Source organism: Pseudoliparis swirei, chromosome 18 (assembly GCF_029220125.1).
Source record: "Pseudoliparis swirei isolate HS2019 ecotype Mariana Trench chromosome 18, NWPU_hadal_v1, whole genome shotgun sequence".
Classification (NCBI taxonomy): domain Eukaryota; kingdom Metazoa; phylum Chordata; class Actinopteri; order Perciformes; family Liparidae; genus Pseudoliparis; species Pseudoliparis swirei.
In genome coordinates this window covers 15,027,431-15,040,301 of record NC_079405.1, presented here as the reverse complement: position 1 = coordinate 15,040,301, position 12,871 = coordinate 15,027,431, and the positions used below count along the sequence as shown (strand labels likewise).

The window sequence follows — 12,871 nt, the reverse complement described above, 5'->3', positions numbered from 1 at the left end:
TTTATTGGCCTGAATACGATCTCGCAGCGCCAGACAGTTTAATGAGATTCTTTGATGGAAATGCCAGAGAAGTTTTACACATACACTTTTAATTGTTTATCCATGTTAATTCATGATTTTTGTTCTTAAAGAATAATTCAGAATTTAAAAGATACATTTTTTGAAGTCTGTCTTGAAGCAATGCTTAAAGGAGTTTTTATATTTTGTATATTCTTAGTGTGTCTGCACAGTAAGAAATGAGGGGGGGAACCCCACTATCCTCATGCTGTGCAAAAATGCCTTTACAAGTCCAGCTAAAGCGAATATCAGGTTACAGTTTTTGTATTTCAACAGACAGCGTTGACTTGCCGAGCTGCTGCCGAGAGCTAGTAACACGAAGAGGAATTTCTTACTCAAAAGACCTTGGAAGATATCCTTGATGTAACTCAAACATTTTTTCCCCTCCGTCCCACATTGTCATGTTGCTAAGGGATCAGTTTGAAGTAAGAGAGAAACTGTAACTCAATGTACATATGGCATTTAAAAAAATCAAAATCTATCCTTTGAAGTATTAATTCCTTGCCATTGCATACATATAAGCTATACTTTTAAAAAATTGTTTTACCTTTTTTTAATAAAGATAACAATATAATACCCACACAGTGAAACAATTATTGTTCACCTCTCCTATTTCTGGTTTATTCTTCCCAAAACTTCTTTAAGGTTTCCTGTAAAGGTGTATGTTTAATTCCATCACAAAAGTAACTTACAGACAGTGTTTAACTACACTTTCAATTCCTACATTTAATTTAAAGTTGTTTTAATCGGGGATAAGCAGTTCAGCTGAACTTGCAAAAACATGGATATTTGTACAAGCATACAATTCAACATAAAGTTTCTCATAATACTTTTTAAAGAAGCAAGGGAATCTTTTTTTCTCTTATATTTAGTGCTGGATTAAAGTTGTTTCAGATTTTTGTTCTGTATAAATTTAGACTATTTTGGACTTTAATAGTGTACTTTATTCTGTTCATGTAGTGACCTCATTTATCAAAAGGGCTGTCCTCACACTCAGGAAACCCAACTAGCGGGGATCGAACCGTGCACCTCGTGCACTGGGACGACCAGGGCCAGTATAACAGGTGGAACTAGAACATTAAAGTCCATCCTCCTCTCTTTGCCAACAAACAACTCAATGTCGCAGTCGTAGAGCTTTAAGTCCACTAACAGCTCCTTCTCGATGGCTATGGACGCCAGTGATGAAAGCCGAGCCTTCCCAGTTGCGTTTCTGGAATAAGTCTTTATCCGTTTCAGGAATCCGTTTCTGAAAATTAAGCTAGCTAGCTGTGGGGTCTGGCGGCCGTTGGTTATAATGTCCTTCTTTTCCTGAAACGTCCTCCTTGAGAAAGGCTTCGAGATTAAATCCGACACCAAGTCTGCTTCTCCTCCTTCCGCCACTAAAAGTTAAAAGCAAAACACTTAAACTGTGGTGATTTCTTGACCCCCGCTAATCTATCTCCTTCTCCTCTCAGTTGAACTGCATGCGGGCCCACTAACCAATCACAGCGCAGGTTAATCTGACCTACTTTCAAGAGCTTCGAGAAGGCCAGAAGACCTCAAAAATACACCCAGAATGTCAAACTAACGATATCATTGGTTGAAGATTATGTCAATCAACGATAAGGTCCCCATGTACTTCAGGCAGGCTGTACTTTCCTTGGCCTGTGTGGAGGCCTGAGATGAGCTGGTCTTCTTCCATAGAGACTGTGGAGGTCAAATCTGATTGGATAAACGCTCCCGTTAAAATAAATTGGACTGGAAGCAGCGCTGCCGGATCCAAGCACAGCAACTGAGGAAGATATTTGTGTAATAAGAAAAAGAAAAAGAAATAAATAAAGAAAATAATAATTTTTTAAAATAAATTCGATCCTTCAATCAACAAGCAAAACAATCAAGATGATGAATTATTTAGTTTAATAATTAAGTTGAATGTATTATTAGTTTCATATCACTCTACACAAGCCACACTAACGCGCCCTCTCCATAAGGACGTTGGCAAACATTCTAATCATGATACCGTTTCTGTCTCTCATGAGCTCCTGTAGCATGAAGTCTCGCTGCACTGAAGGCTCTCTCCAGTCTCCCCACCAGAGATGGCACATATACTCCGGCAGGACTCCAGAGCCCTGGCAAACATCAACCCTGTTAGGAATAAGAACAGCGGCTGGAACTCGTCCCTCACGTCCTTGCAGAAGGAAGAAAGGGGTGAAAACGGTGCTGACATGTCTGTATGCGTTGTCGGCAAATGCCACCTGCTTCACATAATCATCCATTACCCTCCGCCAAGTGACGTCTCTCATCAAAGACAACCAGGGTGACAGCCAATGAGGTTAGCTCAAAGTAAAGACAGGAACATTGTTTGAAGTAACCGCCAAAAATGAAATAAATCGGTACTATAGATCACGGTGAAAAGTTCACAGAGAGTCCAACAGATGTCAGCCGATGCTCCAGGTCGAGAGAGGTTATATTTACTGTGCCTCTTAACGTACTTATACCAACTTGTTAGATCCAGACACTATAAACACACTGCACCTCTTCATCTTACCCAAAGACCCTCCGCAGCATCTGTCCTCTCCTTCATTAATCATCCCCTCATATCTTTACATTACCATTAGTATGATTTCCTCCATTTCTCGTCAGCTCTGTCCCATATCATCTCGTCTTTTTCCCTCGTTCCATGTAATTAAATTTGGACAGTGAAAGGTTGACTGTCGGTCTGTGCTGCAAAACAAATCAATCACTGCTTATCTCGGCCACACAGCTGATGCACTGACGATTGGTGAAACGCAGACTGCACAGGGAAAAACTCAGAGGGATATTTCTATCTTATTGTGATATAGTAACTTGTTTATCAAGCTTTTATTTACCTTTCCCCCCTGCTTAATAAATACATGTATTCTGTTCTCTTGCACAATGCAGGCCGTGACGCTTCTCATCTTTCATCTGGTACGAACTATCATTTATTTCCTTATAATACATGTTTCCTGATACAGTTTGGGGGGATTTATTTAATTGGAGCTTATTTTTTTGTTGGTTGTATTTTTTTCCTAATAATTTCGATCTGTGTCAAAGTCACTATTTACAGTATATGTGTGACCGCATATAATTTTAAGTGTATCTTGATCTAATTTTCTTGAGATGTTAACTGTTTACCTTAAACTAAAATACACTGATGTCACTTGATTGGACCGATGACAACATGAACAGATCCAGGCTACAAGCATTCTTTGTAATAATTCAGTATATTTGAATGATCGTTTAAACAGACCAACTCAACATACTACCAACATGGCTCTATTGGCTTACCATGTTCAACTGTGATCTCATAATGTACCTTGGATACACTCTTAAATCACTGCAAGGTGAGCGGTTAGATCACTGGGATGTGCACAAGCTGTCCAGATTTGTCTTTCAGGACATTTTACAACAATTTAGTGCATATCTGAGTTTATTTAACAACTTATCAAAGACAGTTGGACAAGATAGTTGATCCATTTTCTAATAAGATGTATTTTATAAAGGGTACCTATAGCATCTCATGGCTATTATATATCAGGTATAAGCTATTAACGACTTGGTTGCGATTGTAAAATCAATTTCTTTGGTTTGTGTTTATCCTTTATATTTAAGAACAATCCTTTAAGAAATGTTGTTAATCCATGAATAGTTACACATTTCATCAAGTCATCAAGTTTACAAGTGTTAGTGATTCATTGGGTTTTACAACAATCCTTCAAGTCTGCAATAACTTGATAAATAGATTTTAATATGTATCATAGTATTTTCCACAACCATGGCAATCCCACAGTTGCTCTTAATGAAAACCATCAGTTACCTGAAGCCATGAGCTGAAACGTAAACCGTTATAAAGGGTTATGCCAACATACATCATTCACGTGAGTCCAGCCACGCCCTTTGTGTCGATCGTCTCGTTTCACACCTTTTTGTAGCAGTAGTAGAGATGCATTTACGAGTGTCGTGTTAAAATGCTCAAAACTAAAATCTTTCAATTTCAAATTATTGTGAGACCGCGTGAGCGCGCACTGAAGATAGTGCGCGCGGCACGGAGTCCCTCGCCCCCACAGACGCGCAGAGGCTCCTCAAACAGCTTCACAGGGTTCAACTCACAGGCGCGTCCTTCCGCTGTTGCTTTGAAAAACTATTATACAATCATTTATTTCATTTTGAGGTCAAATTTAGAGCTCCGAGTGGATCACCGGCAGAAGAACTCACACACAAACACACCGGAGGGATTACCGGGATCTGTACTTGGAGGTAGGAAACTATTTATTCTCATCATGTGTACGTGTTGTTTATTAGAGGATACAGAGAGTGATGCTCGTGACATCAGGGTTTAACAGTTTACAGGATAAAAAGCAGACTAACCAAGTATCAACTCAAATGTAAACAGAAACTAAAGCGACAGTAATGTGTTCATCAAGCTAAAGGACTCTCACGCGGGATGAAGGTGTGTTCAAACTGCTCTGAGAGAGGAGCAGGACATGTGTCCCGTCCGGTGTGATGCTCATTCAGGTCGTTCAGGGTTAAACTGTCAGGCATCATCTTAAAATGCATCGTATTGGCATACAGGCCGGGCTGTATAGGGACGAAGCTTTGATCGATGAGATCGACTGGAGGAGCGATGTGAAAATATAAGACCAAGCGTGTGTGTGTGTGTCTGCGCGTGCGTGTGCATGTGTGTGTGTGTGTGCGTGCGTGCGTGTGGTGCGTGTCTCTTCATTTGCATAGTCTAATGAGTTATTGGTTGCATGGATTGAAAAAAGAAGAGGGCGGTGCATGGTACGATTTTTAATTTCAGCTAGAATACAAACATTTTATTAATTCAATTCAATTCAATTCAGTTTATTTGTATAGCCCAATTTCACAAATTACAAATTTGTCTCGGAGTGCTTTACAATCTGTACACATAAACATCCCTGCCCCAAAACCTCACATCGGATCAGGAAAAACTCCCAAATAACCCTTCAGGGGGAAAAAAAGGGAAGAAACCTCAGGAGAGCAACAGAGGAGGATCCCTCTCCAGGATGGACAGAACAATAGATGTAATGTGGACAGAAGGACAGATTTAGAGTTAAAATACATTCAATGAATATGACAGAGTGTATGAATAGTTCATAGTAGGCATATTCCACGATGGAGACCTCCACGATCCATCAGGCAGATGGCGGTAGAGAGGAGGAGTGGGCGGAGACTCAACAGTGGGCGGAGTCTCAACAGGACAGTGGCGTGGTCGGTAGCAGGAATTCCATGACCCAGACCTCAATGATCCATCAGGCAGATAGGATCTATGCCGTCTCATAGGGTCCGATGACCCCATGAGACGTGAAGTCAAAAGGACTCCGGGGAGAAAGCAGAGTTAGTAACGTGTGATTGAGAGATGAAAATTCATCCCTAAGGAGAGAAAAGAGGAGATAGGTGCTCAGTGCATCCTAAAACCTCCCCCGGCAGCTATAAGCCTATAGCAGCATATCAAGGGGCCGGACCAGGTGAACCTGATTCAGCCCTAACTATAAGCTCTGTCAAAGAGGAAAGTCTTCAGTCTACTCTTAAATGAGGTGACTGTGTCTGCCTCCCGGACTGAAATTGGAAGCTGGTTCCATAAAAGAGGAGCTTGATAACTAAAGGCTCTGGCTCCCATTCTACTTTTTAAGACTCTAGGAACTACAAGTAGTCCCGCATTTAGTGAGCGTAGCTCTCTAGTGGGGCAATATGGTACTACAAGCTCCTTAAGATATGATGCTGCATCACCAATCAAGGCTTTGTATTAGAATTAGGGCTGTCAGCGTTAACGCGTTAATCTATGCGATTAATTTGGCCGCGTTAACGCACTAAAATATTTTAACGCAATTAACGCAACTTTGTTTACTTCCGGTGTTCGTTGAAGTTTTTTCACTCCCCTGAATTTCAAACCGCGGCAGTGCGGTTTGACACTGTTTCCGTTTTTAAAACAATTATTTCTCCGCGAAAATAAGGAGCAGAAATCAGTTTAACTCGTGGATGAATCAGTCGGGTTTCCTCCTGCTCCTCCTTCCTCCCGTCTCCCCCTCTGATACACAGAGGAACAGAGGGGCGACGTGTCGGGTGACGCGGAGCGGAAAGAACTCGTCACACGAAACCTTCAACGTGATTGGTCAATCCGTTTGTCTGTCAACACTTTGTGAAAAAAACAACCAATGAACACTCAGTAAATCACAAGGACCTCCCCACCACAGGTGAGGCTCATTAGCAGCCTGTCAGTCAGAGAACCAGAGAACACGGCGCGAGGACAACTGAGCCTCATTGAATAGAGCTGAGATTGTTCTGGAATGTTTGATGTATAACACGTGTGTCATATGCAAACGCCTTTAAAAGGTGAATTTTGTTGTTGTTGTAAAATGTATAAAATGCCCCCAGCCTCCAGAGGGTCAACAGGACATATGTGAATGTCAGTCAGTTTACCAAGTTCACTGGTTCTGCTGTTCAGTGTTAAAGATGACAGGACCAATGGAGTCTCAATATACTTCTTTTTCTTTACTAATCTGGATGTTTCACTGAAGAAACAATTTATCATCCACAATATTAAATACTTCACTGGCACTTTATAGGTAGGAGCCTCTTTGAAAACACAGCTCTGTGAAGTTTTGTCTTTAAAAAGAAGAAAACAAACTTTTAATCGCGATTAATGAATTTCAAAATGTGCGATTAATTAGTTAATTTTTTTAAATCGATTGACAGCCCTAATTAGAATATATTCAATAGTTTACGTGTTTTTGAGTGTGATTCAATATGAAAAAAGTGACAAGGTGTTGGAGTTGGACAGCGACACACCACCTGGACGACACTCACTGGAAGAAAATAGAAGTAGACTTCTACGTTACATTTATTAGCGTTTTATTCAGAAATCAGGATACAAGTAGACATCATGCATGGACCCCCCGCCGGCTGGTACCTAGAGTATTTAGACCAGAGAGAGGCGCCTTAACAGAGGGCTCGACGGTTTAAATAGCCATCAAGGCCAGTTCTGATTGGCCCAGCGAAGAGAAGGCGGTGTCTTCTCGTTGGTTCTTGTTCCTCTGCTTCCGCCGTTGTCGCTCCTTCATTGGTTCTTCTCGTCTGCCAATGAGTGCATATGTTGTGAAAGTGTGAGAAAGGAAGATGGAATTCACATGTAGCTTCCTTGACTGAGCTGGGGAGTTTTCTAAGATAGTCTTATCTCTTCCTAGGTGGGATGCGCTGTGGCGAGAAGGTCGTTCCCAGGATATTTACAAAGGGCCAGTGTAGGTGTGTGTGTGTGTGTGTGTGTGTGAGAGAGGGCTGTGGTTGAATCCGGATATTAATTGTCAAAGCTGGACCTTTCCTTATCTTATCTGCGCTCAGTAGTTGTCTCCGTGGCTCTCCTGTTCATGAGTGTTGCTTTGTTCTATTCAAATCTAGGGTGAGCGTTGGTGCATAAAGTTCTTTCGTGTGTCACTGTTATCTTCTTTGATCAGTTCAGGCGCCGGAATGCCCTGCTGATGTCTCTAACTCTCGTCCAGTGTTTTTCCACTTTACACATAACATTTATGCACAATACACTAGGCTATGCTAAGCTATAATATATATATTCTTTACAAAGGCATGGACTCATTTTCTTGCAAATATGTTTAAAGACCTTTATTTTCCATGACTTTAATACATAATTTCATAATATACACTATTTAAATGTCTACAGAGATGTTTTGCAAGCATCTCTTCTATTTTCATTAAATTAAAACATTAACAATTCAAGGGATGTAGGCCTATCAGCCTGTATAACCACAATACAGTCTGAATCCGAATAGTTCACCTGCAGTCTGCTTTAAACAGATGCACTCTCTCTTTGCCTCTCTCCTTCTGGCTCAGGATGTGTGGCATGGACGTGGACTTGGACGATGGCGGCTCAGGCGAGGAGGAGAAAGAGGAGGAGTTCTGGATCGGGGAGGGAGTGAAGATGCTGCCCCCTCCCGTGGCCCACAGTGAGGGCAGTGCGTGGGGCAGCCGCAGGGGCAGGTTTGGCTGCGTGGCCTGCGGGGCAGCTCTCATCCTCTGGGACCTGTGTGTCATCCTCGCCAGTGCTTTGCTCCTGGCTCTGGTCTTCTCGGTGGTGCTGCTGCCCGCAGTGCTGCTGCTGTACGCTGGTTTCTTGTGCCACTCCAGGGTGAGATATTACCCTGTTGTTTATTCTTTTTGCAGGTACTGTACAAGCTGAGGGGAAATATTTACTGTTATTCTAGGCCCCCGATCCACTATTACGATTTAAGCTACACAATTGAAGTTGTAAAATTGCATCATCTGAGTTAATCCTGCCTCTGGGTGATCAGTCAGAGGATACTGGGTGGAGATGGACACTGATTCAACGGCACAAGGTCCAGACTTTAATAGTAGACACAGGATTCTGTTATAGAGGCAGGAATTACTGAGTATTTTCGCAATGCAAAATAATAGGATCAAGATGTGTGTGGTACACTTTTTCTCAACAGCCTATGTTCACAAACACTTGTAGACTGCAAAGCCAAACAAGCTGCTATAATAGGGATTTAAACAATGCTAAATGTTGGAGGTAAACTGAACAAACTGGAATCACTGTTTCTGTGCAAACCTTTCGACTACAGTGTATGAATGTATCTCCTGCTACAGGTATTAAGACATAAGGTATAAAAATGAAAAACAACAATATTTGGTTTTCCTGTAGTTGTACAATTCTTGCCAGATATTTACTGCATCAATTCTTTCCACCACCTTTTACTGTTTATTAACCATTCATCTTCAAACATTTAGATGTGGTTGCTCATGGTAACCCTTTAGGAACAACTCATCACCATGCAATGTCCTTAAAAGCATCGAGGTATTGGTCTCAGACACATCCTGGAGCTGCAGCATCCCTGATTAGATTCCAGGTTGTGACAGGTTTCACCGCCATGTTTCCTGTCACTCTCTACTGTCAACAAACATACCTGCTATTCAGAATTTACTACATTTCTCTTGATAGTCTGGATTTTTTTCCACTTTTGTTCATATTTAGAGGATGAATTAAGCTGCCATAGTCATTATGTTTTACAATAACAATTATTCAAATATAATATGGGAATAATAGGGCAACTCCAATTGAGTGTTTCCAGCTGCAGCAAGCAGTTGTATTCAGCGAAAAAACAAATAAACATTGTTTTGACCCTGCACCGAATGACGGACAAACACATCAAGTGACTGGCTAATGATCTTGGTGTAACATTAATCAGCTAAAGAGATGTTTTTCTCAGGAGGTGATGGAGAGCAAAGCAGAGCTAAAAGCAGAGTGAATATTGCACTTGATAACTGCTGGCTGTGCAAATAAGATACTGTTTGCTAACAAGTTCGACCATTTAAAATCTGATTTGTCCAGCGTTGTTTACAGCTGCTCTCTGCTGCCCCTAAGTGGCTGAAAACTATATTTAGCAAAGCTTTTGCTGTGGCAAGACGACATAATATTGACAAACCAATAATAATGAGGAATCTGCACTCTCTGTCGACTTTACTAGAAGTTTACGAAAGTAATCCCATGTCATGTACTCTCATTAAGAATGGCACCTGGAGTCAAAAAACATACAATCGAAGCCTGAAGGAAAGTCACTCTACGTTGGCACCATTTCCACAAAGGTGTTGAAGCTTATTCCTCATGTTTTGTACGTATTGTTTTTTTAAATGACTAATTACAAGCTCTTCCAAAGAAATGAAATGAACTGGATGGCTGGAGCAGACAGATCATCAGTATAATATAGTGAGTCCAGGCATCATACCAAATCATGCCATGATTATCTACAGCTCTGACCTTGGCTCACTAGAGGTCACAACATCACAGCTCACCTATGAAGTTGGTCCTTGTGCGCGGTTGCATGTGTGTTGAATGATTTGGTTTCTGAAGGCACAGACGTATGGCAGAGCAGACAAATTAGGAATGTGCAAAGCGTGCAACACAACTACAATCAGGATTAGGCCAGAGCAAATGTCAGTTCAGAGCAAACAATTAAAGACAATGTCAGTCACGGCCGACCGACTGAACACAGAGAGAGCCCCACTGAGAAGACAAGACTGCCTGATTTGGTGCCGGCACCAGCTGTGCAGAGACACACTGACAGCACGACAAGGAGGGAAATGTACGCGTTGAAAGCACAGTGTGCACTTGACAGATGTGTGTCTTTGTGTGTGTGTGTGTGTTCATGAGTGTGTTGAACACTGCTGTTGCTAGGGCGCGTTTGTTGGGGGCGAAGCTCCTTTTGAAAAAGCTTACAATAGGAGATTGTTAAGAAAAGGGCTTCAGAGGTAATCAAATCATTTTGAGTTCATCTGAGATAATGGTCTTGTACTTTACGTGTCTGTGTGTGTGAGAGTAGAACTCTGGTGTAATGTTCTTGTACGGATGTGAGTGTGTACTTCGGCAGCTGCTCCTTTTACATCTTACTTTAGTTTCCATGTCTTTCTCTCTGGCTCATCCTCCCTCTCACTTGCCATCATAAGGTGATTGACAGCTTGGAGGGTTCCACTATGAGACACTCTGTATCTGAACAGAGGGAGGCGAGGGAGAACCTGTCACAGCCCACTCACCACACATCCCACTTCTGCACCAGGGCATATGCATACACACATGCATGTGCATGGACACAATTATCAAATTCCACCTATTTGCTTTTCAAGAGAAGAGAAGGAGCTCCTGCTGATGCCAAAAAGTTGACCATGTGCTCCTGAGCCCTCCTGTCTACTTTATGACCTTCCTTTGTGTTTGTCCTCCTAGGTCCTTGACGCCCCCTCTGCCATCTGCCGTTACCTTGACGACAACAGCTGCTCCGCCCTCATCATCCTGGGTTTCGTGATGATGTCGCCGCTCGTGGTTGTGGCCGCCGCCATTTTCTGCGGGCTGCTGCGACGGTTTCGACTAATGCTGCTCATTCAGCCGATCACGCGCGCCTGGTACCGAGGGCGGATGCTGGACTGGGCGGGCAGCGTCCACGCTTGGGTCTGATCAAGACGAAGCACGAGGCGCTGACAGTCGGGATGTGAAAGTTGGATTTGTTCAAATTCAACCGGAGAGATCGAATTGGTAGACAAAATAACAGAAACGCCTCACAATGTAATTCATTCAAAAGTCTGAGAGTTGTTGACTCAACTAGCTTAGATGCTACGTCTTAAAGACGGAGTCTGGCCTTTCGGCAAATAATTTTTTCAGATTCTTTCTGAGAGTTAGTTCATATGATAAGTATATATATATATATATATATGTATACATAACTTCAGTTAGTGTAACAATCTCTGCTGACGGCCTGGCAACCACAAAGTGTGCACAAGATACCAGGTTGTCAGTTGCCTTGGTCCAGTCCGCTGAGTCTGCCCATGTTGACCGCTTCGTCCGTCATTGTGACACGAAACAGCGGTTTCTCGATTAAAAACCAAGCCAACACTGTGGTTTGTTGTTCCTTTGCCTCATGTTCACACATCAGTGTTGACTCTCAGGTGGATCCATTGGTTTCAGGCAGGTAGTCAGTGCTGTTGTCAAGAACCTCCCCATAAAACCTCAATGTATTGTTTTTGCCTTTGGGGTTGTGTTCAGATTGAACCAATAAGATGTAACATATCACAAACTGGTTTATCATGGTCGTGTTCAATTAGAGTTTGTGTATATAACTAAGCTGTTTGTGATTTTGTTTTGCCTGTTTGCTAACTATGTTGATGTGATTACATGTGGGACTTTCTCTGAAATATTTTGATGTGAAGTTCTTTGTGGTAATGCATTAGAAGTCTCGCAAAAAGTCAAAACATAACTGCAAACATTAGATTTGTTGTGTTGAGTTGTTTCACTTAGTCCAGGATGTTGGGCTCAATTCCTCGGCACCATTAAACACTCACAACAGGGTGAATAATGTAACTGGACTAATATCGTCTGTGAGATGAATTATATGGATGATAATGTTTGTTTCACTGATGTAGCATCATTGCCAGTCATGTGTTGTGTGAGGGAGGGAAATAAATGATACATATATTTGTAAGAGGATCTTTTCATATCACATTGTGCCATAATAAAAAACAAACTGCATTTTAAAAACAACTGAAGTTGACAGGACGACAAAGTAATGCCTGTTCAGTGGAAGCCATTTCTTAAAGTGAGATGTGTATCATCAGACTGGGAGCTGATTCAAATTTAAATCAAATCAAATTCATCAGTGACACATCCTTTTTATCTGCGTGTCCGTGTTCCGTAATTTAGTGTTCAGAATTTATGTTTAATTTCTCAAATGGAAGCCTTGAGTCACTGAGCAGCAGTTATTGCGTCTACTCTGCCAGTGTTATATCATCCTGAAATGTCTGTGTGAACATATTTATTTGTTACCACCAGTCCTGTTATTGATCCTACATTGTATATCAAATGTTTGTTAACAAAAATGATAACCTGTTAGTTTGAGTATTTTTAAAGAACTAGGAAGAACATTTTTCTTTTTTGTTGTTGCTAGTTCTATGGTAAATATCACAATGTTTTGGCATTTTTTATTGTTCAGCTTTTAATTTTAGTGCCATCAACAAATCAACATAAGAGGTTGTTATATTCAGACCTTACACCAATAAAAATAATGCTTTTTTCTCAGTGTCCCTTCTGTGTCGTGACTTGTTTGTCAAGGTTTGTTGATATAATTCCAGTGAGTGATGACTTATCGTTTACTCTCCAAACATAAATGGTAAATGGACCAACCTGTCCTTGTAAAGCGCTTTTCTATTCTCCCGACCACTCAAAGCGCTTTCACGCTACATGACATCATTCACCCATTCATACACTGATGGGAGGAGCTATCAA

General features: G+C 41.5%; 1 protein-coding gene across 1 annotated transcript; it reads left to right on the top strand.

Annotated features, from left to right (window-relative positions):
• Window positions 1–4,234: 4,234 nt before the first annotated feature.
• LOC130208157 (transmembrane protein 88) lies at window positions 4,235–12,667 on the top strand. The gene is made up of 3 exons (XM_056437135.1): window positions 4,235–4,314; window positions 7,921–8,215; window positions 10,823–12,667. The coding sequence occupies exons 2-3, from the start codon at window positions 7,922–7,924 to the stop codon at window positions 11,048–11,050; spliced, it is 522 nt and encodes a 173-aa protein (XP_056293110.1). The 5' UTR covers window positions 4,235–4,314; window position 7,921; the 3' UTR covers window positions 11,051–12,667.
• Window positions 12,668–12,871: the final 204 nt, after the last annotated feature.

Bases quoted from the DNA above. Each gene is read 5' to 3' on its own strand.
- LOC130208157 (XM_056437135.1), top strand. From the start codon at position 7,922: ATGTGTGGCATGGACGTGGACTTGGACGATGGCGGCTCAGGCGAGGAG. The intron at 8,216-10,822 runs GTGAGATATTAC...TTGTCCTCCTAG, and splicing joins GTTTCTTGTGCCACTCCAGG to GTCCTTGACGCCCCCTCTGC.